The sequence below is a fragment of the Lynx canadensis genome, chromosome B4, assembly GCF_007474595.2.
Source record: "Lynx canadensis isolate LIC74 chromosome B4, mLynCan4.pri.v2, whole genome shotgun sequence".
NCBI classification, from domain to species: Eukaryota; Metazoa; Chordata; class Mammalia; order Carnivora; family Felidae; genus Lynx; species Lynx canadensis.
The window spans coordinates 1,066,931-1,094,679 of NC_044309.1; the positions used below are offsets into that span (position 1 = coordinate 1,066,931).

The window sequence follows — 27,749 nt, forward strand, 5'->3', positions numbered from 1 at the left end:
TTAGCCTGAACGGAAGCTTTCCCTTTGACACACCAGGCAGAGTTGGCTGCACCTGCGCCTCCAGGTCGGGGGGCCGCCCGGCTTCTGACAACGTGGGAGCAGTACGCTCCCGGTTTGAGTCTAGCTGCCCGTCGAACGTTGGCCACGCATGTGCTTCTGGAACACCAAGGGGAAATGAGCAGGAAGAGCTGGTGAGCACCGCCTGCCGCCCCACGCACGCGCACTCACCCCGCCCTGCCCGGGCGCCCACTCCGCTCCGGGAACCGCAGGTCCGGTGGCTCAGAGGGTTAGTAGGAACTGGTCCTGCTCAGGCGGCTTCCTCACCCATGTGCCCAGCCCGGCCTTCTGAAATGCCTTGAACAGCTGCTGCTTAACAGACTGGTAGGTGCAGGCCCCCCGCTTGGCCTCACAGTACACAGACGGCGTGTCTCCGTGGCTCGGAATCCGTGTGCTCAGCTGTGGGCCAGGAACGAGACAGGGAGCGGGTTAGACGCTCGCACCAGCTGGGCCGCCTGTCCCGCTCTCTTACTAGGAGACGGGAAAGCGACACGTGTGTGAAGTTTGCCCAAAAGGGGCTTCTTAAGGTGAGTGTTCTCCCCGCATGTGGTGACGGTCTGTCAGCTAGCATGGTCGTGGTTCTCAGTGTGTGTGCCTCAGAATGCCATGTGACGCGCCCTCAGTGTATCTGATGCTGTGTGTTATATATGTTATAAATGTATCCAATGTCATGTTACATGCCTTAAATATATCCAATATTAGGTCAGTCTTAACCAGGAAAGCTCTTAACAAAAGATAAATATCCGTTCTCCTTAATTTACCTGTTGACAAAGTAATATTTCATCTAAATCTGAAAAAGGATCAGAAGAGTAACTGCCGTGGCCAGCCAGCTCCGTCCGGCAGTCCTGGGGCTCCGTGGAGGGAGTGCCCAGCAAACAAAATAGCCCTATAGTTCACCTGCTACTGAGAAGACACACTGTGTATTTTTCTTTTGGGGGAAGGATCAGGGGCCCATGTTGGGGTGGGGATGGTCCCCCAGGGATGTTCATGGGCACCGAAGCAGCACTGCACAGACGCGAGATGGGTGGGTTTCCAGGCAGGAACTCGGTGGGAGCAGGCTGTCTCCTCTGTTGGGTTTCTGAGCTGGTACTGGGCAGGGCCTTGTGGCTAGTGTAGGCAGGGAGGTGGGGAGGCCAGGGTGTGGCGCGCTGAGGCGGGAGGCCCGAATCCCCTGTGTGCTTTCCAGGGAGTCGGGGGACCGGCCTGCCCACTGGCTGGCAGCCCCCCCGCAGCGGGTGCAAAGGGCCCTTTAGGAAGACAAAGCGATGTGCTCTGACACAGCCCCACCTCTGTGCAGAACAGGGAGACACGGACGGTGCCCTGAGTGGACAGAGAGGCACGTGAGGCCGTCAGGGCGGTCAGGGCAGAGCCAGGTCCCCGTCGGCGGCTCGTGGCAGCCACAGAAGTCGTGCCTTGCTAAGGACGACACGCACAACTTCCAGGGCCCTCTGAGTTGAAAGGAACGTTTATCTTGAGGGTCAATGTGTCTGTCCTGCTCCGCTGGCCGGGAGACCTCCCCACGCTGTCACTGCTGTGTGGAGCTGTGGGAGGAAGAAGTGTGGGGAAGCCGGCCCAGCCGCTTGAAGCGTTTCTGCTGTTTGGTTTCTGTGTGTTTTATTTTGTCGCGTTGTTTGCTGGCGCCGCGGCCTGCTATGCATTGGGAGCATGTGGAAATCTGTAGATCTCAACCTGAAGTCTGTAGATACAGTTATCGAGCAGAAAGGAAGCTCAGAATTGCAGCAGACACGCACAGCCTGGGGGTCGCGGGGAGAGCTCTCACCTTCCGCCTGGCATTCGCGGGAAACCACCCAGTTTCCTTCCACCTAAACTGGGAGTCATACCAACTTCAGGGGCTTCCTCTGGACTTCCCTGACGATGCCCTCCACGAAGCCGCCGGCCCCTCCTCTCGCCCTGCGGCTGCTGCCGGCACGGGCCCTGCGCAGAGTGGCCGCGGGCACCCGGGGGGGAGAAGACGGAATGGGAGCCGGTGTTCGTGCCACGTGCCACTCTTGCTCAGACAAGGTGACGGCTTTCCGTGGGCCCCTCCCCGTGGTCACTGGGAGCCGCCCCCCAAGGACTATTACCTTTCCGTAAAGCCGCGCCCACCGCGCGGAGAACACGTGCTTGCAGAGCCTCGAGGAGCCCCCGCAGCTCCGCCTGCCGGTGGTGCCATCGATAACCTCCACGTCGGTGTTGCCCACCACCCAGTTCACGCTGAAGTGTGGGGACTTTCCAGGCTGGCGCGCCTCGGCATGGCTCACACCTGGGGGGGGGGGGGGGGACCGGGAGACAGCCGGGTGTCAGCGCTCTGGGCCACTAGGTTCCTGCGGGAAAGGCGAGGGCCAAACGGTCTGGGTTTGCGCGGGTGTGGGGTGCCTTTTCTCACGGGACTTGTGGATTTTAACTCAGGAATTGTAAATGGTATCAGGCCCTGAGGTTTGTAGTTTGGTTGACGAGATTTAAAAAGCTAATGCAGGGGCATCTGGGGGACTCAGTGGCTTCAGTGTCTGCCTGTCGGATTCAGCTCAGGTCATGATCCCATGGTTTGTGAGATCGAGCCCCACGCTGGGTTTTGTGCTGACAGTGCAGAGCCTGGTTGCGATTCTCTCCTTCTGCCCCTGCCCCACTCTCTCTCAAATAAGTAAACTTAAAAAAAAAAAAAAAAAAAAAACTAATGAAAACGACAGAGCCAAGAGTGTAGGATAGTTAATTAACCAAGCAAGGTGGTCCAGAAACAGCACCGGCTGCAGAACTTCCAAGACCCCGCACAAAACGAAAGCATGAGGCCCCGCGTTCAGTAGCTGTTAGGAATTTCAGGATGACGGCGGGTCTTTCTAGCTATGTTCCCCATGACTTCCCCGGAAGCAGTGCCACGGGCGACACCGGCCTGTGCAGAGCGCCTCCGGGGTTGTCCACGGAGCCCTCCCTCCAGAGTTTCCCCGTATCAGGTTGTGAGCTGGTTTCAGTTGGGACACAGCCAACTGTGGATCAGGGAAGGGGGCACCGGTGACCCTCCTCGGGGGCAGCACCATCGGGCGTCTGGCCTCTGCCTGGCCTGTGTCCTGCCCACGGCGTGGAGTCTGCTAGTGGGAACACGAGGGCTTTCCACCCAGCCATCCAAGGATTCTAGAATGTGCTGCCCTGCCCTCCGCCTGAGGGTTGCTCGTTCCCACCCTGCGTGACCTCAGGGGAGAAGCGTGAAGCACGAGGTAGGAAAGGCCCCACGGTGCCCCCGCTCTGTGCACAGCACCGTGGGGAGCACAGCCTGCCACACTCAGCGGGATGGAGGAGGGGCCCCAACTCCCGCTGCTTCAGTTTACAGCCCCCCACCCCCTCCCATCGCTCCCACAGCCGCTGCCCCTCCTCGGGACACCTTCCAGAGCCTGCCCCTCTGGTGTGCCTGTCCTCTCCTCCATGACCACACCACCTGCTCCTTCCCCTGAACACCCTGGGCGGAAGGGTGGGGGCCGAGTTAGTGACCTGTGCCGTGGGGGTCCCAGAGCTGAGAAGCCCTGGCGTCGGGAAGCAGTCTGGCCCCTGAGGGCCTGCAGCAGACATCCTGGGAGGGGGCGCCCCCTGCACCCCACGCCCTGTTGGAGCCGCACAGCTACAGACCCGGGGCCCTCCCGCTGCGCCCAGTCTCACGCACCATCCAGGGGCCGCCCGCCCTCGGCACACACTGGTCTGCATTTGCACCTGCTGCTGCAGCAGCCTGAGTCCACAGCAGAGTCACCCGGTGACCTTCTCCTGGTCACGGATGGGCAGTGCCAGGCGCCCGGGCTAATTCCATCCATGTCAGCTTGTTCCCTTTCCTTGAAGTGATTCCCTGTGGCAGCTGCCCACACTGAGAGCTGGGCAGGGGGACAATCTGGCACATTGGCAGCGAGGCGGCCCCTTGGGCAGAGGGAGGCAGTGGCCAAGGTCAGGAGTGACCAGCCACAAAGAGAAGCCAGCCTGCTCCAGAGTCTGCTGTCTGTCCCTCCACCCCGAGACGGGGGGGGGGGGTGGGGGGACACCCACAACAGTCAGGACTGAGCGCCGAGGCCCAGGGCTCCGGCATCGTCACCTGGGTCTCCTCACCGCTCTGGACTTGGGGGAAAGTCTCCAAGTCCCAGATGGATGTTGCCATCAGACCTCCCTGCTCCCTCCGTGTCCTCTGTGCTGTGGAAAGTGCCCGCTTTGCTGCCGGCTCTCAGCTCACAGACACCTGCTTGGAGAGCAGCCCCGGCAGGGAGGCCACACGCTGGCCACTGGCCTCACCAGGGGCCGCCCTGTCTGCCAGCTGCACACACAGACGTGCACAGAGAGAAGGGGCCGGCAGTGGGCAGGAGTCTGACTGCAGACAGGCAGCTCCCTCCTCCCCACCAGCCCTTGAGCCCCCTTCTTTGCAGGCGGGGCCCAGGTCGTTGGTGTGTGCCGAGGCACAGAAGGGCCTGTGCTGTCAGTCACAGCGGCTCCATGAATCACACACAAAAATCGTCGATTTCCAACTGTAATAGTCCCACTAATGACTACTTGCAACGAAATGAAATTTTAGGTCCAGTGATGACGTTCTACATCACCGAGTCTCTGTTCCCAGACGTGGGAAATGTGGGGTGAGATCTGTGTTGACTCAGGAGTCAGAAACAGCTCCAGTCCTGCCTTTGCTCCTAATTTGCTCTTCCACACCTGCTCTGTTCCCTTCCACCCGCCCTCTGTTCCCTTCCACCTGCTCTGTGCCCTTCCACCCACCCTCTGTGCCCTTCCACCCGCCCTCTGTTCCCTTCCACCTTCTCTGTGCCCTCCCACCCACCCTGTTCCCTTCCACCCGCCCTCTGTTCCCTTCCACCTGCTCTGTGCCCTTCCACCCGCCCTCTGTTCCCTTCCACCTGCTCTGTGCCCTTCCACCCACCCTCCGTGCCCTTCCACCCGCCCTCCGTGCCCTTCCACCCACCCTCTGTTCCCTTCCACCCGCCTTCTGTGCCCTTCCACCTGCTCTGTGCCCTTCCACCCTCCCTCCGTGCCCTTCCACCCTCCCTCCGTGCCCTTCCACCCGTCCTCTGTGCCCTTCCACCCGTCCTCTGTGCCCTTCCACCCGCCCTCTGTTCCCTTCCACCTGCTCTGTGCCCTTCCACCCACCCTCCGTGCCCTTCCACCCTCCCTCCGTGCCCTTCCACCCGCCCTCCGTGCCCTTCCACCCACCCTCTGTTCCCTTCCACCCGCCCTCTGTGCCCTTCCACCTGCTCCGTGCCCTTCCACCCGCCCTCCGTGCCCTTCCACCCTCCCTCCGTGACCTTCCACCCGTCCTCTGTGCCCTTCCACCCGTCCTCTGTGCCCTTCCACCCGCCCTCTGTTCCCTTCCACCTGCCCTCTGTTCCCTTCCACCCGCCCTCTGTTCCCTTCCACCTGCTCTGTGCCCTTCCACCCGCCCTCTGTTCCCTTCCACCTGCTCTGTGCCCTTCCACCCACCCTCCGTGCCCTTCCACCCGCCCTCCGTGCCCTTCCACCCACCCTCTGTTCCCTTCCACCCGCCCTCTGTGCCCTTCCACCTGCTCTGTGCCCTTCCACCCTCCCTCCGTGCCCTTCCACCCTCCCTCCGTGACCTTCCACCCGTCCTCTGTGCCCTTCCACCCGTCCTCTGTGCCCTTCCACCCGCCCTCTGTTCCCTTCCACCTGCTCTGTGCCCTTCCACCCACCCTCCGTGCCCTTCCACCCTCCCTCCGTGCCCTTCCACCCGCCCTCCGTGCCCTTCCACCCACCCTCTGTTCCCTTCCACCCGCCCTCTGTGCCCTTCCACCTGCTCCGTGCCCTTCCACCCGCCCTCCGTGCCCTTCCACCCTCCCTCCGTGACCTTCCACCCGTCCTCCGTGCCCTTCCACCCGTCCTCTGTGCCCTTCCACCCGTCCTCTGTGCCCTTCCACCCGCCCTCTGTTCCCTTCCACCTGCTCTGTGCCCTTCCACCCACCCTCCGTGCCCTTCCACCCTCCCTCCGTGCCCTTCCACCCGCCCTCCGTGCCCTTCCACCCGCCCTCTGTTCCCTTCCACCCGCCCTCTGTGCCCTTCCACCTGCTCTGTGCCCTTCCACCCTCCCTCCGTGCCCTTCCACCCGCCCTCCGTGCCCTTCCACCCTCCCTCCGTGACCTTCCACCCGTCCTCTGTGCCCTTCCACCCGTCCTCTGTGCCCTTCCACCCGCCCTCTGTTCCCTTCCACCTGCCCTCTGTTCCCTTCCACCCGCCCTCTGTTCCCTTCCACCTGCTCTGTGCCCTTCCACCTGCCCTCTGTTCCCTGAGCCTGAGCAGGCTCCTGCCGGCTTGTTGGCCAGGCTTTTGTTAACTCATGGCAGCCAGGGGGAGCTGCGATCACCTGCCTCCTAAGGAGCGTCGTGTGCATTGAGTGAGCTCATTCATCACGTGCCGGCTTCATAATTTTCCAGCAGCTTCCCAGGAGCCACGCGGGGACTGGGGCCAGAGAAGGGGCTCGTCCAGCGTCCTCTCCAGGCCGAGGACGGCGTGCTTCTGCGAGCGCTGGAGCCGGGCAGAGATGTGACCACATGGTATGGTTAGAGGAAGACACACTGCTCAGGCCCAGAAAGGAGACTCTGGTCTGCATTTTATTTTTCCTCCCATCGGCTGGAAGTGATCATTCCTCCGGAAGCAGTCGTCAAATGACTGAAGGTAAAAATCAAGTCTCAAGTTCAAGTGCACAATGTATTTACAGTCATGGGCATCACCGCCTACTGCTGGCTTTTGTTATCATGCTTGAGATGACAACTCATTGGCACATCGTCCAGATCCAATCACTTAGAACGTATAGCATAACCTTCTGTCCCCAAATCCACAGCTTGAACTGCCTCCTGGCGGCTCATCAGAGCTCTCCATCCAGAGGAAGGTCCCGGTCGACATGGGCCCCTGTCCCAGTTAGGGTTTAGGGAAGAGCTTTACATTCTGAGCAGTGAAAGCACGAGCCTGTGCCTGCTGTGCTCCAGGAGAAGGTCCTCTCAAATAGTAACACGTGGAGAACCCAGCACTGTGTACAGATGACCTCTGTCCAAGGTCACAGGGTCTCTCTGCAAGCACATACGTGGACTCTTCGTATTTTTCAGCCCGGACTACCTGCGCCAGTCTGCAAACCTGCACCTTCACATCCAGAAACAAAAATAATTCAAAATAAAACGGACCCAGCGTGGATGCTGGGGGACTTCTGCCTTGACTGTGTGGTAACATAGGAACAGTGTTGCATTTTTCACTGTGGTTTCCGCTCCGGAGATTTTATAGGTCAACACTGCAGCACTGTGTTAGTCCCCTGGCCGCTATGATCACCTGCCAGCAAGTGTGGTGGCTGGAAGACGACAGCAATGTATCCCTGCATCGTCCTGGAGGCTGGCAGGTGTGACTAGGCAGGGTACCCCGGCGTTACCCTGGAGGCGAAAGCCCAAGACAGGCTGAGAGAAGAGGTGTCCCTGAAAGCTGGTCGCCAGGTGGGTGAGGACCAGGTCCGATGCCTTCTTCCTTAGTGAAATCTGTAGTAATTATTCCCAGCCATCTTGGAAAGAACCTCATCTTCCCAAACTCTTTCTCCATCAGCATGGACATGCACGGCCTCTGTTGGCTTGTCTTTGTGCCATACCATATGCAGGCCATTCATCTTTTATGAAATGTCCTAGACGAGTATTTTACTTTAAAGCGGATACCGGTGAGACCAAGCAGGTCTCCACCAGCCTGTGACACAAATACTTTGCCGTGGTGGCAAATATACAGAGGGTCTCCATGGAGATTGTTTGACATTTCATTCAGTGTCCACAGTCGTGTGAATAGGCTGAACTTGAAGACCTCGTTCAATGTCATGTCTGTCACTTACCAGCAGTGTGGCCTTTTGATGGGTTAGTTAGCCTGCTAACCACCACCATGCATTACCGCCACGGTCAGGACAACGGTTACCATGGCCACTGCTGCAGTTACTGGAGTCACCACCACCATTAGTGCTGCCCCATCACCACTATGACCGCCATCACTGAGAGCAGTGGGGGCGAATCCTCCATCATCTGTGGAAATGGCTTATCTAGCTATGAAAAGATGCCTCATTTGGAGAAAACCCTTATACACCTTTTTAAAGAGCAGTACGTAAGAGAGAGCGCAGCATGTCTTTAGATAGCCAGTGGGCCTAATGTATTTAAAATCTGATTCCCTTTCTCCAGATTAAGTTTACACGAGACACTGAGGAATGTGACATTGACAGGAAGTGAGGCCCGTCTGTGTCTCAGGGCACCACTGCGTCCAGTCTTGTGACATGGCTGATACAGCAGAGTCCGCTGGCAGGCCCTGTTGTGTTACACACTGCTGGCTGCCCACGTGCCATCCCTTGCACGTGCACATAGACACACTTGTCACACACGCACACCACACTTCTAAGGGAAGCGGAGCTAGGGGTATTTAACGCCGACTTACAGATTTGGAGTAACTAATAAGGCTGTATTAATGTCCTTTTATTCATTTTCATTAGCACGAACACCATTATAATTGACAGTAATTTTACAGCTACTGTCTTGTCCTAATAGAGCACGTTTCCGGGCGAGTGTAGGGAATGTGCTAGAGTGTGCAGGACTGCTGCGAGATGCTTGTCCAGTTCGTGGGTTCCTGCCAGCCCGAGGGGACACACAGGTAAGACCCGGGCTGCTGCGGCCTCCCTTGCCTCCTCTCCTCTGACCAGTTGGTGAGGTTTAGGGTGTGTGTGCACACTGCTTGAAGGTATGCCGTTGCTGGGGAGTTCTACTGGAAGGTTCCGGGGTCACCTGCTTGGGGAGCTGGAACCTTTTCTTATAGTGAGAGTTTTCCCCACAGATTTTCAGGGACTCCCGTCCTGGAGTCAATAGGAATGTGACCTTGTCTGTGCACATAGTGACTGTGGTTTGTGGTCTGCATAGTTTAAAATGCATGGGCCCACAGGACCCTCTGAAAGGTGTGAAATTTCCTCTGTGGCAGGAAAAAATTTGAATATTTCACTTTATAACCTGATAATGACATGGTTCCTGGTACTGATAAGGATTGTCATTGCTTTAGAGGACATGGGACAAGGGGACTTTGGCAGAATATGGTCACTTTTTTCCTTCATATTATGCATCTTTCACTGCTATGGTATCCAAAATAAGGCAAGTTTTATACTGGTAAAAATGCAGATTATTTTCATCACTTTTTATTTGACTTTATCTATTGAGGACCATTTTCCTTATGCCCCAATAACACACTTAATGTCTCCTGCAGCACAAGTCTGCTGGAGCTGATAGAGCTCTGTCTGTCTGTCCACAGTGGTGTCTTGTTCTCATTTTTAAAGAATGCTTTTATTGGGTCTAGGATTGTAGGTTGAGATTCATTTTCTATCAGCATTTTAAAGATACTGTTTTATTGTTTTTTTATCTTCCCAGAACCAGCTACTAGTCTTAGTTCCCCTGTGTTATTCTTTTATTTTCTGACCGCTTTTAAAGATTTTATGTATGTATGTATTTATAAGCCATTTCACTGCTGAGCGGAGAACTTAAGAAGATCCTTCTTGGGCCATAATATGCATCTTAGGTCTGTAGTTTGATGCTCTTCAACTGTCCTGGAGAGTTTCTTGCCTTAGTTATTGCCTCTTTAAAGGTTATGTCTTAGGTACGTCAGACTTCCTCACTCCGTCTCTGACCTGGCTTGTATTTTCCCAGTGGGATGGTTACTTGCATGTGTCAGGTTGGCTGGTCTATGGTGCCCAGTTGCTTCGTCAAACACCAGGCAGATGTTGCCGTGAGGGACTTTTAGGTGTAACTGATGTTTGAATCAGTAGATGTGGAGTAAAGCGATGACTGTCCACTATGAAGGTGGGTCTCATATAATGAGCTGACAACCCTAGAAGCAAGGAGTGTGGTTCCTTGAAGAGGAAGGAGTTCTGCCTCCAGACTATCCTTGGACACAGCTACAATGTCATCTCCTGCTGGAATTTCCAGGCTGCTGGCCTGCCCTGCAGAGATCAGACTTGCCAGTCCCTGCATTCATGCGAGCCAGTCCCTTAAAATAAATCCCTCTTTTCTAGTAGGAAAATGAATATACTGTTTCCTATTGGTTCTGCTCTCTGGAGAACCCTACCTAATGCACCTTCTTTCTGTTTCTCTGCTGTATTCAGGATCTTTGTCAGGGGGATGTTCCAATTTACTAATTCTCTCCTCAGCTGTGTTTAATTTGCTATTCAACCTATCCACTGTTACACAAATTGTTTTATTTTCTTTACTTCTGAAATTCCTATTCAGTTCTTTTTTTTTTTCTTTTTTTGGCTTCTATCTCCCCCTTGCATTTTCCTTCTTATTTTTTTTAAGATTAAAAAAAATTTTTATTCATTAAAAAAATTTTTTTTAAAATCTTTATTCTTGAGAGAGAGAGAGAGAGAGAGAAGGAGAGGGGCAGAGAGAGAGGGAGACAGAATCTGAAGCAGGCTCCAGGCTTTGAGCTGTCAGCACAGAGCCTGATGGGGGGCTCGATCCCACACACTGTTAGATCATGACCTGAGCTGAAGTCAGACGCTCAACTGACTGAGCCACCCAGGCACCCCTCCTTGTTTTTCACATCTCTTTTTCGCTGGTGAGTCTGCATCTGAGAACAGTGATCTCTGCAGCTCTGACTCCTTCCCCACTCTTGTGCCTGCTGGCTTTTGTTAAAGTGGTCTTGTCTCCTCCCATGCCTGGTTAGTTTTTGCTCTGTGCCCGTGTTGTATTTCCATATTTTTTGTAGCATTATTTTGATCCAGCTCTTAGAGGGGTTCCCTCAGTGTGAATTTGGGAATGGAGACAGTTTCACACTGCTCTGGGAACCCCTCAAGGGCCTGCTTACCTGGGTTCAGACTTGGTCCTGATTTAATCCACAGAAGCCTGGCCTCTGTCCTGAACCCCCTGGAGACTCTCCTCCTGCTTCTGGCCCCGAGGCTCTTCCCTGGCAGCCCCTCCCCACATTATCTCTCTTCCTGCAGGATTTTGCTCCAAAGTCACCCCCAGTGAGGTTTGTCCTCACCCTCTGGTTTAAGGTCAAAGCTCACTTTTAATCCTTTCTTTGCTTTATTTTTCTGCAAAGCATTTTCATTTTGTCCCCCCTGGAATGTAATCTTCCTGGGGCATGGGTTTTTGACCGTTTCATTCACTGCTGCATTCCCAGGGTGTAACTAACTGTCCATGGCATGTCTAGGCAATCAATACATATTTGTTGAATGATTAAGTAAGTATGGATTATGTTGACCAACTTCTTGATGTTTGCATAAATGAAATGTATTGACAATGGAAGTATTTGCCTTAAAGGGTAAAAATTTCAAGAGCAATGGAATTAAGGTTGGTGTTCAAATACTTTGGTGAACGAATTCCTTAAAATCATGGGGGAAATTAAATGTAACTTGACTAATATACAAGTATTTTTGGAAAAACTCCCCAGAAAACTAAAACAAGGTTTTTCTATAATTGTAAATTTATCATAAGCTATGTGCCATCTGATTTGCAGGGGGAGATCAGTGCTAATCTATGGAAATGTCTTATTAAATATTTGTTGAATCTAACATTTCAATCTTTAGGCAAAAATATTAGGATTGCCTTTAGATTATTCTAGCAAGATTTATAATAATCTTTTTCTACCAAAGGTTCCTTCAAGGGCTCAGGAGATAAATTTCTACTTCTAGCAACCCCAAGACAAAGCAGCTGCTCAGATACACTTTTAAGCTCATGTGTTTTATCCTAAACATTTATGAAAAATTTGTAGGTTTTTCCATAATAAACCAGTGTTTATTTTAGTATAAAAATAATACTGCGAATTCGTTACCATCTGCATAAAAGACAATGTTTGCTCCTACCCCACTGGGTTGTTTTGCAAGACACTATTAATGACCATTGACTTTAGAAATTTCTCCTGAATTAAAGAGGCGCAGCTCTCCCCGTCAGATTCTACAGCTTGAGTGACAATACTTTGGAGACTGGAACTCACAAAAGCATGGCTATGCATGGCGACAGACCTCCTCCTCCATCCCACCCACTACCGCTCCCTAAAGAGAGGTGTCTGGAGTGCAACCAGCAGGTGGTGTTGGGCAGGATTTACAGACTGTGTTGGTAGACATTTCAACACATTCAGCTCCTTGAGAAACATGGAGTCTGAAAAGGCTCTGACATGCCAGCTAGCCATTTTTACGCTTCTGGGAAGATGTGCACTGGGAAGGGAGACAACTGATGTCTGCTTATCACGATCCTGTGATTTCCGTCACGTGCACAAGAACCAGGGGTCCGAAAGAACTCGCGGTTCTGACATCCAATTCCCTGCGTCCATCTCTTGGATATCATTTTCGTTGCCAAGACCTTGCCATGGGCTGTAAAACTAATTGTAAGTTTTATCTTCAGTGTGGACTACGAAGGCTCATTGTTGAAAACCAGATCCATTAAATATGCTGTTAAGAGGAATACAGAACCTGTGCATTCCACCCAGATTTTCCGCCTTGGCTGGGATTCTTTTTCTTGATGAAGAAAAATAAACTTATTTTTCTTCAGCTTTGAGGTTGGAAGCTCAGACACACCATACCCCCGGTCTGGAAGAACAGGCTTCAAAGTCACTTTGTATGTCACTTTATGTAAAAAGATGAGTATTCAGAGCACAGACTTTTATTGATTGTCATCATCACCATTTTTTCACCATATCGAATATGCAGAGAAACGGGAAAGGCAAGCTCCTTTATGGTGGTTGCTCCCACCTGGTGACGTGACTCTTGCCGAAGGGTTCGGGCTGCTCAGCAGCCGAGGTGTGGACGTCCACATTGTGGTGCTTTGCCCGTAGGTATAGGCTGGTCTGTGCAGAATGTTTCAAGATCTCTTTGGAGGACATTAGTACACCCTATAACCGTGTCAATAGGGCATCTTTTCAGCTCGGCTGCTTCTTATTAACCCAGAACTGATTGAGCCCTAGCTAAACGTAGGACTCCTTCACTAATATGTGGGCTTCATCTTCTTGGGCAATTTTGCAAACTGACCTTGAGGGAATCTTCAAGCAGATTTCATGTGCTTGTTTGAGTGTGTTTCATTATCATCCTTATATAAGATCTCTCTCTCTCTCTTCTGTTGCAAAAAATCCTGATGATTTCCTTTCAAAACTTGGATGATTGGTTTTTAAATATCCATCAGAGCAATGCAGTCACTGCAGTTAAAAGCATGTAGGTGAGAAACCATGGATGGCGTGGGCTTCTTTGCATCTCGGCAATAATAAAAACTGTATTTTTTTTTTTAATGTTCATTTGTTTTTGAGAGAGAGAGAGACGGAGTGCAAGTGCATGAGTGGGGGAAGGGCAGAGACAGAGGGAGGTGGAGCATCCGAAGCAGGTTCCCTGCTATCAGCACAGAGCCTGATTGTGGGGCTCGAACCCACAAACCGTGAGATCGTGACCTGAGCCGAAGTCGGACGCCTAACTGACTGAACCACGCAGGTACCCCAAATGGTATTTTAAATAGGCATCTAAGCATAGACTGAAGTGTCTAGTCACTGTCCTGGTTGTAAATAGGGGTGACTACCCCTCTGGATGGCGGGGTGGGGGTTCACGTAGGTCTCAGGCGCTTTGCCACGTGATGATTTCAGGTGTTCTGAATTTCTCTAATTACATTTTTAAAAAAATTCACTTGTGTCACACTTATAATTCACGATTCCTGTTTTCATCTATGTGTACATGTTCCAAGTTGAACTTAGGATTTTTTTTTTTTTTTTCAACGTTTATTTATTTTTGGGACAGAGAGAGACAGAGCATGAACGGGGGAGGGGCAGAGAGAGAGGGAGACACAGCATCGGAAACAGGCTCCAGGCTCTGAGCCATCAGCCCAGAGCCCGACGCGGGGCTCGAACTCACGGACCGCGAGATCGTGACCTGGCTGAAGTCGGACGCTTAACCGACTGCGCCACCCAGGCGCCCCGAACTTAGGATTTTTAAAAAGCATTGCCAGAAGAATGGATGCCGGCAGTATTGTGTGGTACCCAAAGGATGAATGAAAAGCAGCCACTGGCGGAGGCTGGTAAGGATTTGCTTTCTGTATTCCTTGTGCTCATGGGGCTTAAGTAACTTCCTCACTGGGAGATGAACGTAGAGGAGAGAGGCCACTCAAGGAGCTGGAAGCCTGGGAAAAGATGGCACGTGACACCCGTGCGGACAGATCGGAGTTCTCTCACAGTTACTTAGGAACTAAGAACCTCACTGTGGTTTGCGGCGCCCCCGAGATGGGAATTTTGGACTTGAGCACCAAACCAGTAGTTCTAGATCTCCTGGGGTCCGCTCTGGAGCTGTGTTGGCAGTTCAACTGTAAGAAGTAAATATTCTTTGCCATTTTGAGGAAAAAAAAAAAAAAAAAGGAAAAATAAAAGAAAGAGGTTGAAACTGAACTACACCTGAACCTACTAACTTTAAAATAATAAATGTGGGGCACCTGAGTGGCTCCGTCAGTTAAGTGTCCCACTCTTGATTTCAGCTCAGGTTTGATCTCATGGTTCTTGAGTTCGAGCCCCGTGTTGGGCTCTGCACTGACAGTGCGGAGCCTGCTTGGGATTCTCTCTCTCCCTCTCTCTCTCTCTCTCTGCCCCTCCCCATCCCCCCCTCTCAAAATACATAAACTTAAAAAAAAAATGTGATTTCATAGACCTTGACGCCGGGTGAGCTGGCAGTGAGCCTCCAGGGCTGTGTGAGCCCTGGGCTGGTTTGCCGCTCCCATTTTGCATTATTAATTTTTATGGGATTAAAAATATGGGCATCAGTTAAATGGTGCGGGCCACGGGATGCAGTGTGGAAAGATGAAAGAGCTTAGCTCTGTAGTCAAGCCGAGTTCGAATCCTTGCCCCATGTCAATGGATGGAGCATCGCAGCAAGTGACTGAATTTCTAGGAGCCTCTTCCCACACCTGTGACGTGGAGACGGTTGGTGTGATGAGGCGTCGTGCACCGTGTTTGTTGAGAAGGACGAGTGGCTGAGTGTCCTTCCCTCGTGTTGGCGGTGTAGCCGCTCCCAGAAAGAGACTCGAGTGCTGTGTCCTCACCGCTCTGTGCAGACCGGGCCCCTCAGGCACTCGCCCCCCGGCAAGACCGCCCACAGGCCCGTCAATGCCCGGAATGGGTTCTGGTTCGAGTCAAGGGCCCTGCAGTATTGGGCACAGGGTTTCGAGCGAGGATGGTGCTGAGGAAACCCTGCCTTGCTGATCGTGTTACCTCGGCCCCTGGGACAGTGGTGAAGAATGGACCCCCTGCCACAAAGGAGCGGCCCTGGGGACCAGCAGAGAAAGGTGAGTCCCTGAAAGACGGTGACTGTCCTGCGTTCCTGGACAGACTCTGGGACCCCGTTTCAGATGAAGTGTGCAGACTTTTGCATGGAAGGCTCCCTCCCTGGACACATGGAGCCCCCGGACTCTAACACGGTCACAGGGATAGGAGGACAGGGGACACAAGTTTTGGACCCAGGCCGATTTCAGACCTGCTGCCTGAGGGCCACACCTCCTCCCTCAGCAACAGAGAGGCGGTTCTTGGCTCGGGGCCTGGGGTCCTGAGAACGGGATCTCACGTGTAACGCAGCGGGGACCTGACTGGTCGCGCCAGCCCAGCCCCAGGCTCTTCCTGGGGCAGCAGGTGCGAGGTGCTGCCCGTGGTCGGTGGTCGGTGGTCGGTGGTCGGTGTGCAGAATGAACAAATGTGGAGGCATCTTTTCTTAAATCCATGCCGAATGTCATAGAGCGCTGCTCATGAACCGTGCCCGCTCCCACTCCCACCCCGTGGGGCACCATTATCACCCTGATAATGTCATTTAGAGAAGGTTCAGAATCCTGGGAGTGAATCTCCGGCCCAGCTCTGGGCCGCGGCACTGAACGCCTCTAATTTTCCTGTTTCTCTCCCAGGTGATCCAGTCTAAGCCTTAAGCTGGCGTTTCACCGCGTGGGCACCGCAGACCCCTAGTTACAGTGGTCAGGTGGTGCGCTGAGTCCTGGTCTGTGCCCCCCTCAGAACGCTGCCCACTCCTGCCCGCGGGATGCACCGTGACCCTCTCATTTTTTCGGATCTTTGTAGCTTTGCTCGCTGAGCCTTAAATAGCCGTTGGCCAAAATGGGCACCGTGTGCCCGAGTAAGGACCCGTGGGGCGGGCCGATGGGAGGGCGTGGGTGCGCGTCTCCGGGGAGGGTTTTCTTACCACTGAGGAGGGGCCGGTTGTGCCTGTAGGAGGTCGGCAGCTGGCCGATGTCCTCGGTCCGGTGGCTCATCACCCGGGAGAGATGGCCGGTGTGGTGCAGACTCCCCACGATGATGCTGTGCAGGTACACGGGCTCGATGAAGTGGCAGAGCAGCGCGCCCTGCAGTCCCAGCACATTCCACCTGGAAGGAAAGGGCATCAGCGCGGTGTCCCCGAAGGTGGGTACCCTCCGCGCCCCCAGAGCAGCCTCCCTTCCCTCCTCCCCTCCCCATAGGGCACTGGCTGTGAGAGCCCCCCCCCCCCCCCCCCCCCGCCAGCCCTCCACCTGGGGGTGCTGTGCGAACCCCCTCCCCTCCTGCCCTCGGCCCCGGGCTGTGGGGGCTGTGACCCCCCCATCAAGCGGGCCAAAGGACAAGCTCCTTGGCACACGGGCCGGGAGCAACCCCAGCTTGGGCGACTGATGGTTCTGAGCCCCTCAATGCCGTGCAGGGGTCTGATGGGGGGCTCTGCATTTTAACGAACGCGGCTTCCTTTTCTGGAAAATGAGTTGTTAGGTGGACTGGAAGCTACATACTCTCTCAGGGACTTGAAATTAGGTTAAAAAAAAAGAGAGACAGTATCCCCAAAGTAAATCTGAATTTTTCTTCACGTGAGCAGGGAAATATCAGAAGGGAGTTTACTTATTTCAGTTTAGGGAAAAATGCTTTCTCCTCCTTTTGTCCTCAGCAGTCAGAATGACCTGTTGTGTGGAAATTAAATGACATCAATAAATGGCCCTGTTTTGCTCTGAGGAAGATTGTGGTTTTAGAAGCCCAGAGCAGACATGAAGGACAAGGCCGCTCTCCTGTGACATAAATATAGCCCCGGGCAGGTGTTTTCGCTTCTGCAAGCAAAGATGACAGCAGCATTTTAAGACTTTTCCCCCTAAACTTGGGTGGTACAAGGTTACATGTATCTGTTTGAGGCAACGGTTTGTGGTTTCCACTGTAAATAACGTGTTTCGAACCCAACCCACCCTCCGTCGGAGGCTGACATTATGCAGCTAATTTCTTACATCATTGTTCTTTTCATTAATTAACATTTCTCCGCTGTTAGAGCAATTACCGTGGTGCCTCCACGCTGTACATTTCTTTTCACGATTAATAAGGAGTCATTATATTTCCCTTTCCTGAAGCAGTCAATTAACACAGAATTCTTTCCATTAATTACCGCATGTTCAAAACCAGCATGCCCTACCTGGAGAGCAATCTGCTCCGAGAACCTGTGACACCAATCGCTTTAAAAAGTTCTCTTTAAATTTTATTCCGAAAACACAAGCAATTTAGCTGGCGATATTAATTTGCCTCAGAAGCATCACAGTGAATGAGAGACATGTTTTAATCTCATGCAAGAAAAGGCAGCCATCTGGCGGGCGGGAACCGAGAGAGCGAGTCTCCTGCTCTCCCCGCAAACGCGGGTCATTAAAGTAATGTGTTCATCTACATAAAACTCAAATGGAATATAAAAGGTAATATTTATATACAAACAATTTAGTCCTACAATTTAAACAGTCATTGGTTTTATGAAACATTTACTTTAGTCCATCAGATTTGCGTAACTTCACTTAAAAAATAATTGTGGTCATTTCTGTAAGTCACATCATTTCTTTTAGAAAGGCCCGAAACTGCTGTCCTTTGGAGATATCTGTGTATCTATGTATCTATATATGTATCTATCATCCATCTATTATCTACCTATCAATCTATCCATCTATCAACGTATCCATCATCTATTATCTATCTATCTATGTATCTTTCTATTATCTATCATCTATTTAGCTAGCTAGCTATTATCTAATTTTATTATTTTTTTATTTATTTATTTATTTATTTATTTTTTTTTATGAAATTTATTGACAAATTGGTTTCCATACAACACCCAGTGCTCATCCCAAAAGGTGCCCTCCTCAATACCCATCACCCACCCTCCCCTCCCTCCCGCTATTATCTAATTTTAAAAAGTACATGTGGCAAAGTTCTGAAGGAGCACACATTTCTGAAGGCCGCACATGTACTTCTCACTACTTTGTAGGAGTCCCTTCACTTGATGATGTCGCCTCTGCCCAGGCTTCTGTTCCCACCTGACTGTACAAGCGGGCACACCAGCTGGGGCCCTGGGGAGGCTGCCTTTCCCTCACTTTTCACTGATGAATTACAGAATTCCCACAAAATCCCGGAGAGGAGGTACATGAACTTTCCATGGAAGGAACACTGATGTTTTTGAGGGATTGGGTTCCTTCCCTTAAATCTGAGACTGTATTTCTGGGCAGGGCCAAGGACACACCAGAAAGTGAGGACAAGTTCAACAGAGTCACTTCATTTGGGATTTCGAATACCTCCTTCCCAGATTTGAAGGTACGCCAAGAAACAGAGAGACAGCACATGTAGTGAGTAATCCCTTTCACTCTGGAGGTGTGCAGTATTTGTGCTTTAAGTGTATGCTTTACTCCTGACCCACGTGTAGGATCTCCTGCTTTGGGAGACGCTCTTGCAGCAAGGGTCACAGACATAGTAAATCGCAATTACGAGGCCAGGTCGCCATTGATGGGATGGCAAAGCGCTCCGGGACGCAGGCGGCTGAAGTGGTGTCTTGTTATCTCTCTGACCGCTAGTGAAGTTTGAACATTCCTTATGAATTAAAAGCAGGTAAATGGACATTTCCCCCATTGATAACAAAGTGCTTGCTTGAAATAAGCCAAGTCTTGAACAAGAAAATTAGTACTTCCGGAAGAGACAGCGCTATCCTGTGGGCCATCCAAGTATTGGTGCTGAACAGACTTCTGGAACATATTCAAGTGGTTCTGAGTCTGTGGGATCGTCAAAAAAAACCCAAATACCTTCTATATCTAGTTCCCTCTCAATAACCTTTATAATAAAGAGAAAATCAGCCTTCTTCTTATCTGGCTATAGGAGTTTAAACTCATTCAGCTAACCTGATCAATAATACCAAATGTCTTCCTGAACATAAACTGGGGAATTTTCAATGTCCAGGATCGAATGAATATACCTCTCCTTTTGTTCAAACAGCTGATATTTCTGCAATGTTGACAGAGAAAAAAAAAATCCCTTGTCTGGTTTTCAGTATAGATAATCCCTCAATAAATATCTTTTTGTCTGTTTGTCAATCACGGAATACGGAAATACCAGAGATAAGTGGAGGCAGCGCCTTGGGAAAAGCTGCATTTCTTTCACCAGGAGATGTCGTCTCCATGCTCAGTTCAAGTTGTGGCTTCTAAGGACCAGCGGAAACAGTCGCAGGGGTGAGCCCTCTGAGCCCTGGCTCAGGTGGTCACCGCTGGTGTGTGCCTGGCACATGAGACAGGATGGTGATGACTGTTACATACTGTGGACAGTTGGGGTCCTTGCCTACTGTTTTTGCCACCTTGATGTGGCCCCGTGGGGAGATGTAACTCTGTAAAATTACAGTGAGGTCCGTGGTACCGTCTTCAAGTACCATCAGAGACATACACTTACTTGGCATAAAAAATAGGCACACAGATCAATGGAACAGGATGGAGAGCCCAGAAATAAACCCATGCTTATACAGTCAATTAATTTACAACAAAGGGTCTAAGAATACACAACAGAGCAAGAACAGTCTCTAATAAATGTGCTGGAAACACTGGAGAGCTACATGCAGAAGAATGAAACCAGACCACTTCCTGACACCATACCCCCAAATCAACTCAAAATGGATTCAGGACCATCTCCTTATGGATCCCGGCCCAGGAGTCCATGAAGGGGAACCCGGTCTCAGCCCACAGTCTGGCCAAGCTCCTAGCGGATCGTCAACACCAGCTGGCCAGCCATGTGAGCGTGCCATCTAAAGGGGGCCCTCTGGCCCCAGGGAGCTGCCCTGGCTGACCCCATGGAGCCCAAATGAGACATCCTCTTGAGCCCCCGTCCCCCACACTGAAGGTCTGCACACAGAACAAATGACTCGTTTGAGGCCACTAGGTTTGGGGGTGGTTGTTACAGACAGTGGACAAGCCTTGTGCAACCCACTGCATTTTCCCAGGTGACCTTGCTCCCAGTAACCTCTCAGGAACTCTGGTTATGTCATGGCGACCGACATGGTAGCCCGGACAGTGCAGGACCGTGTGCAGTGGATGTGGGCTCTGACTGCAGACGTAGGGGACACAGGTGCCCTGGAGGTCAGGTTGGGGTCAGGACGACGTGCCGCTTCTGTGTTTTCAGCTGGAAGAAATTCTGCTTCACATGGTGTCTTGTTTCTGTGCTCTGAAACCTACCTGGGAAGTGTCCTCCCTCTCGACATCACATTTCTGGCTCCATCTGCCCCTGACAGACTGGTATACTGTGAACTGGTATACTGTTTCACCAGACAGACAGCAGCTCTGTGACTAGGTCATTCCATTCTTGGTGCTGACAAGTTCTGCATATGGGGGGCAACGGTCTCTAGGGTGTGTGGGGTTTCTAGTGCCGAACGTGGGCTCTGTGCTGGGGCTCTGGCTGACTCTCAGAGCTGGACTCCATGACCCCCCTTATAGGGGGTGCATTTGGCCCTTTGGCTCCTGGGGGACAAATGTCACATGTTACTTACTCTAGGGAATATCTTTTGTTTCTTTTGTGAAGATGGAAACTGTAAGGTGAAGAAGCTTCCAACACTGCGTGTGCCACACAGGCTCTTTCTGCACAGGCCTGTGCTCAAGGCTGTTGCTTCTCAAGTCCCTGGGCCCAGTGTCCTTCTCTCAGCCCCATCACCAGGACCCCCAGCACGTCCAGCCAACATCTGTACTATTCATGAGATGTCTGTGGTCTGGCCTGTACTGCCACATTGCCAACACGCTCTTGGTATTGTCTCCTGTGGGCCAACCAGGTCTCTAGCTTGTTTTGCAGAAACCAAGTTTCTCAGCCCTTTTCAGCGTCCTGGGGTGGATGGCTGTGGATGGTGGGTTGATACTCACATGTGTGCCTGCCTTAGCTGTTGTTGCAAAAGCAGTGGAGGCAGCAGACACACAGTGTCCCTGACTGTTGCTCCTACTTCTCTGTTGGATCCATAGTATTGAATTTATCACTAGAGATTAGGTAAGACTGGTGCAGAAGCTATAGTAAGGTTACCACACAATCTCTGGTACAGGAGGTGCGAGAGGATTGTTAAACCAGGCTGCAAGCACTCTGGGGTTGGGTATCTAGGAAGCACCTATTTTACAAGGACCTGTATTCCGAGACTGGAAAATGACCAACACCTCCAGTTGATTTCTGCAGAGCTGGTGAGGCTGGTGAGACTTCAACAAGACGACCGCCATAGATGGGTGGGGTGGAGCACAGCCATAGATGGGGGGCTGGGGCGGGAAGGGGGGGTGCTGGGACGGGGAGGCAGGGGGACGCAGCCATAGATGGGGGGCTGGGGTGGGGAGGTGGGGAGGGTGGCATGGCACACAGAGAAAGCACTCTTCACATCTGGAATCTAAGTTTAGAAGTCAGACAGTGCCTCACTCCCCAGAGAACAGCTATAATTTTTTACAGTTCATTTTTATGGAGAAAGTTTTAATCTGTTCATTTAAAGACACATTGTGATCAATAATCAAGCTCAGGTACTTAAAATTAGAAACCATATCTAAAGGAACATTAGTTCCAGAAGATTTAGATTTTTATGTGCCGCTAACTTTGGATTCTCAGAGGCAAAGGCAAAAAGCATGGCTTTGGTTTGCCTATCCTTCTGGGAGGTGGGCGTTTGCCTGTCGGCGAGGCTGTAGATGGCGGACGAGCAGACCCCGCATTCAGGACAGTGCACCATGGCAGTGGCATTGGTGCCGTCTGTCCCTCCTGTCTCGCGGACGTGCAGTGTTTGCTGTTTGATCTTTTTGAAGGGAAGTTGCACTGCTCTTTGCTGTGCTGCTACGCAACGTCAACTTGTGGTTTTGAAGGTCAGCTTTCATTGACCCAGTGAAACGACTCATTTCCCGCAGTTACACCCAGGCTTTACCATGGCGATCTTGAAGGGTGCATTTTGGGAATTGACTTTACTATGACTTTCTCTGGTTCCATAATTTCCAAGGAGCAAATGAGTTGGTCTGAGTGAGTAATGCCTCTTACCTGGTTGTTCTGGTCTTCTGGGGCCCTGTGGCACACACCACAAACCGGGGGGTTTCTTACAGTCCCAGAGGCCAGAACACTGAAGTCAAGGTGTGGGCAGGGCTGTGCAGCCTCCAGAGGCTCTGAGAGAGTCTGTGCCAGACCTTTCTTGGATCTTCTGCTGGCTTCTGGCCATCCTTGGTGTTCTCAGCTCGTGGACATGTCACTCCAGCCTCTGTGTCCACCCCCACATGGAATTTTCCTCTGTGTGCCCTCTCCTTGTCCCCAGCTCCCTCTGCCTGTCTCTTATGAGGATCTAGAACCAGCCTGAATAACCCAGGGTAAGTTCCTCCTCTCATGCTTGCCTGAGTCCCGTCCTGTAAGGGCACATTCACAGGTTCCGGGTGTGAGGACACCTGAGTCCCATCCTGTAAGGGCACATTTGCAGATTCTGGGTGTGAGGACATGGAATATCTTTTTGGAGGCTACCATCCAGCCCAGTGCACCTGCTGTGGCCCACCCGGAGGTCCCAGCCTGTCTCGTTTATGAGAACCTTCTGTTTCCCCTCTGCCATGGTGGGGTCTATGACCCACGGAGGGGAGTATATCTGAATACATACTTGGAGATTTGGGAAAAAACTTTTGTGTGCAGACATTAGGGGAAACATTCTTCCCAGTAGCAGTCAGGTGGGAGCATCCCAGATGACCAGCGACGGGAGCATGCTGATGGATGGATTGCTCTGAGACAGACTGCAGGGCACCATGAGCACAGGGTGGATAAGGGATGGCCAGCCATCTGCCGCAGCCAGGCCTGCACACGGGATAAGGGATGGCCGTCTGTCCACCTGTGCACAGCAGGAACTGTGAGCAGAGGCAGGAGGCTCTGGGTAACAGAACAGAAGCTTGCGGCTGTCTTCTGGGTCTGCTGGGGTATCACCAGTGGTTTCTTCTCTGCTTTCCACCTTGTTCTCCTATCTCTTCATTGGGTTTGACTTTGTCATGGAGGGGAAGCCTCTCTGCGTGGTTGGGCTTGCTCTGAGCTCTTCCTTGGCAGTAGAGGGTGTGACTGCTTGGTCTTGATTCTGCTCAGTTGCCCCCATCTGGGGGCCGCCTCCAGCCAGGAACTTTGTGGTTTGGTTTGGTTTTCCGTGCAAAGCCAGCTCATCCACACGGGATTGACCTCCCCCCCCAGCCCCCCGGGTCTGGAGCACTGGGACCACTTTTATCGTCAAGATAGCATTTATGCCATTTCTACAGAATCTACAAAGAAGAAATTATTTCACTTTCAAAAGACTTTGATGACCCAAGAATTTTCCTAGTGATTCTGATGACTTTGTTTCCAACAAAAGAAACCACCTTTCGTTTTGTGCATGTTCAATGTCAAAATTATGTTTTAAGGGAAAAAAAAATTAGTCTGTATCTCCATATTTCAAGGTTCTGGGGTGTCTTTTCCCATCAAAAGGGCAGCAATACTCTGATTTGCAGTGTTTGTCTTTTGGGCTTGGGGTACGGGTCCATCAGGTGCCCCCCACCACTGCGCAGGATACCCCAGGCCTTACTTCCAGAAGGAGCTGAGCATGAGCTCCGTCAGGCAAGGGACCCACCTGTGTCCAGAATGAAGCCTTCAGGAGAGGAGATGTGGTTAGCTGTGTTAACTCGGGCACACACGCTTCTCAGGTCTTGGGTCCCCTGCCTTTGGACAGGAGTTTAATGGAATGACATCACCATACCAGCAGCTGCCCTGTTCACCTTGGACGGTTGCTTGAGCACTGGACTTACTGAGAGAAGCCGTATGAGGTTTGCATCTGTAGCTGTGGCCTTTGTCCACTCTCTCTGCATCCTGGGCCCAGAGCCTTGCCAGCTGCTCAGCTTGTGTGGTTTCACTCTACAGGCGTGGCTGGGTGCCGCCCCTCCACTGTCCCAGGCCACAGAAGCCCTGCCCTCCTGGCTGTGACACCCCTGCCCCTGAGATGCAGGAACCCTCGCTGGGCACAGGCCACCTGGCTCCTGGCCAGGCGCTGGCCACCCTCCCATGTTCTCGCCTCTGCAGCGCAGGGCAGTCGACAGGGAGGGGACCCCAGCCTGCACATCTAGTGGTAGGAAGTCTGTGCTTCTGAGTCCATCGTCCCCTCACAGGGCTGGACTCGGTTCGTTGCTCCTGGGTAGTCTCGGTGAGCCAGCAGCACCGTCCACAGCCCCTTTCTGTCTTGAGATGGCTACGTGAGCATCACATCCGTGGGCACCTGCCACACTCTGTGTGTTCTACAACCCCGGTGGGGGGCCCAGGGGTGCACATGATTTCTACTCACTCCCTTATATGTAGCGTCTGCTGGGGGGGGGGGGCGAGGCATAAAACAGGCCACTTCCATGAGACAAGACTCTTCCCAGGTGAAAAATGGTCCTTTGAGGCCAACAAGCACTGATGTATAACCAGCGTTGTTCTTGCTGCTCAGAGGTGGGTGGGAGATCTCCAGGTGACATAGGCGGGGTTCTGCCTGTCACTGAGCCTCAGATCCTTGGGGGATGGTGGGGGTGTTTCAGGTGGATGGGGGACCAGGCCGAGTGAGCCCTGAATCGTCCGTCTTGAAGGGTAGAAAAGTTGCCTGTGGACAGAGGGATGTACACAGGAGCTCCCATCTCTGAGGAGGGCTGAGCCCCTCTCTTAATGGGCAGAATTAGTTATGTGATTTCCAGAGAATCCTAGAGGGCTTGTGGAAGAGAGTCATATTGCTGGCCTAGGGGGGATTGACCTTCTCTGTAGTGAGGCTCTTGTCCTCGTGGGGAACAGGGGCACTCGGTCATCTTGCTCACCCAGGATGCGGCTGCTGCTGCAGGGCTGTGGCAGGGTGAGGTGGGGGGTGGTCTTCAGGCAAGGCCAGAGGACACAAAAGACCAACTGGAAGCCGTAGAGAATACGCAGGCAGTGTGAGCACTTATCCAATGGCTGGAATCCAGGAAATGTGTTCACAATATCTTATGGCTCATTTTAAACCACTGTAAAAATTTCAAGCTTTCTATAACATGTTGTGCTGTAAATCCGTGTTTACACTCTTACCACTGACGTTGTAAAATGACGTCAATTGTTAGTCACGAAATCGTACTCAGGGTATGTATGGTGCTTTAATTTACATTGCTTACGTGTCATTGATCCAAAAGTGACCCCTGTGTATTGGTTTTGATCTCTGGGAGGAGAGAACTAATGTTGCTGTGCTGGTTGTTTAGGTCTTTAGACATTGGCGGCTCCCTGTTCATTACACACGGATGTGAAGGGATTTGCAAATCTGGTGGATGCACTTTCTTTACCTTAATTAAAAATACAATTTTATTCATTTATTTTTATCTAAATACAGAAAAGTCACATGTGATAGGTACTTAAGTCAGCCGACTATTTCTGTTTCATGGCTGCTCGACTACAACTCCACCTGCGATTGGAGAAACTTCTGAACTACTGTGTGGACACAGCTTGTGGGTCCAAGCAGCTTTGGGGTCACACCCTTGTGATGACAGTCAGCAGTTAGACTTACTTGTCTGTGACCCTTCCTGACAGTCTCTGGGCAGCACAAATAACTGTTAGCGTTGGCAGCCGGTGGGCAGCGTGAGGGGTCAGCGGAGGCTGGACCCCTGCATTTGACAGGCCGTCTGGGCCATTGGAAGGAAGTAGGCCCTTAGCTTCTGGTTCCCATTGGGCCCCCCGAGCCACACTTTTCACGTTGGACGTTGTGGCTGCTCTGGGCATAGACAGGTCACGTTGGTGCGGTATTTCCCGACCGCCAATGGGAGGCACCTGTTTGTGCCGCGTGAAGGCACAGAACTTCAGGGTTTGGCGCCTCATCAGATGGGGGAGTGGCTGGAAAGTCCGAGACGGCTCTGTCTTTCCTGCTGTTCTCCCGCAGCAACAGCCAGGAGCTTCCACATGTTCACTGATGACTGTCCTCAGCAACCCCTGCTGGCCGGGTCGTCTGTTCCCGGCCTGTCTGCCTCACAACGTCCCACACGCAGGCGCTGGGGTTCAGACGCCAGGACTGCCTCCGTCACCCTTTCTCCTATACCTGTCCACTTCTCTGTTTCTCTTGCAAGTGTGAATGTGATGTAGTGCTCAAGGGGTGGGTGGGCCAGGGTAGGAAGAGCAGGCAGCCCCATGGGACCCACTAGTGACATGAGGGACGGGAGGGTGGTGCCCTTGTCAGCCTCCGTGGGGACGACCTTGCCCACGTGGTGCAGACTGAAGCCAGATGCCTCCGGCTGGGGCTGATTGTGGATGGTTCTCCCAGGATGCCTGTGTTAGGAAGGCAGTGTGTCCGCACTGGTGGGGGGTTTGTTTGCGTGGTGAGAAGGATGAGCTGTGTGACGACAGCGCAGCCAGGGTCAGGCCAGCAGATGTGGGAATGAGTGAGAGGGAGACGGGGCTAGGGAAGCAGAGGGAGGATGAGAGTGGGCACCAGGGAGGCAGGCTCTGGCCCCCAGAGGAGTGATGAGGGGCAGCATTGGGACTGGGGTCCCAGACGGGATGGGACAGGCCTGTGTCTCCCGCCTGCACACACACGCCTGTTTTGATTCCTGTCCTGATGTGTTCACGTCCTCCCAAGTGAGAGGACACACGTGTCATTTCTAGTGTCCACAACTTGGTAAGGTCCTGCATGACTCTGATGTCACTGGTGTGCTGCTAACAGCCGGCTCTCCAGAAAAGAAAAGGCACTGATTTGTAACCTTTGCCAATTTCCATGGTGTAAGTACCATCCCTGTGGCCAATTTCATGGGGCTGGTGTGAGGCCAGTGAGCACAGATTTGGGACAAGGTGTGCAGGAGCTGACATTTTGTGGACCTCCGAGATACAGACACAATGGGTGTGGAAAGGGCACAAATAACAGTAAATAATTAGGAGGCGGTGAGTTTTGAGTGTTTCCTGCCTTTATTTTTGATATAACTTATTTAGCTGTGAGTCGCTGTTATCTGACTCGTATTAACAGCTAAGTCTGACAGTCGGTGTTCAAAGTTGCCTGAAAACCATCAGCTCATCAGCCACGTTGGCCCTGGAGGTCCTGGAGGCCCTGCCCAGCGTGTGGCGTGTTGCGCTTACAGATTTGAGAGCCAGGTGGGTCCTCCCCCAGCCATAGGCTCCTGAAAGGCGGACGTGACTTGCACATCTCCGAGCTCATACCCACACTCTCCATGCAGAACCTCAACTGTGCCAGGATGGCAGCATCAGATCTCCGAGTTGGAACACTTTCTCTGTGTTTCTGTAGGAAGAGTCCTTATTTGGAACGTTACTGAAGCCCTAGGCGTGATTTCGTTTCTGTACAGGACAGAAAACAGACGCACATGTACATCACCGGGTGGTCCCTTTGTGAAGCCTCTGCACAAGTCACGTGTGTTGCAGACGCTTGTGGTCTTGAGTCACATGCCAACGTGTGCTCCCGCTCAAACCCTGCCGCGTGCGCCGACATAACTCAC

At 52.3% G+C, this 27,749-nt stretch overlaps 1 protein-coding gene across 1 annotated transcript in view; it reads right to left on the reverse strand.

Moving 5' to 3' along the window:
- Window positions 1–279: 279 nt before the first annotated feature.
- Window positions 280–27,749, reverse strand: part of ADARB2 (adenosine deaminase RNA specific B2 (inactive)) — a 139,287-nt gene continuing 111,817 nt past the window's right edge. The window contains exons 9-11 of the mRNA XM_030321231.1: window positions 16,226–16,407; window positions 2,142–2,320; window positions 280–456 (exon numbers count right to left, since the gene is read on the reverse strand). Of these exons, the coding sequence (XP_030177091.1) occupies window positions 280–456; window positions 2,142–2,320; window positions 16,226–16,407 (538 nt within the window). The remainder of the gene's footprint in view (window positions 457–2,141; window positions 2,321–16,225; window positions 16,408–27,749) is intronic.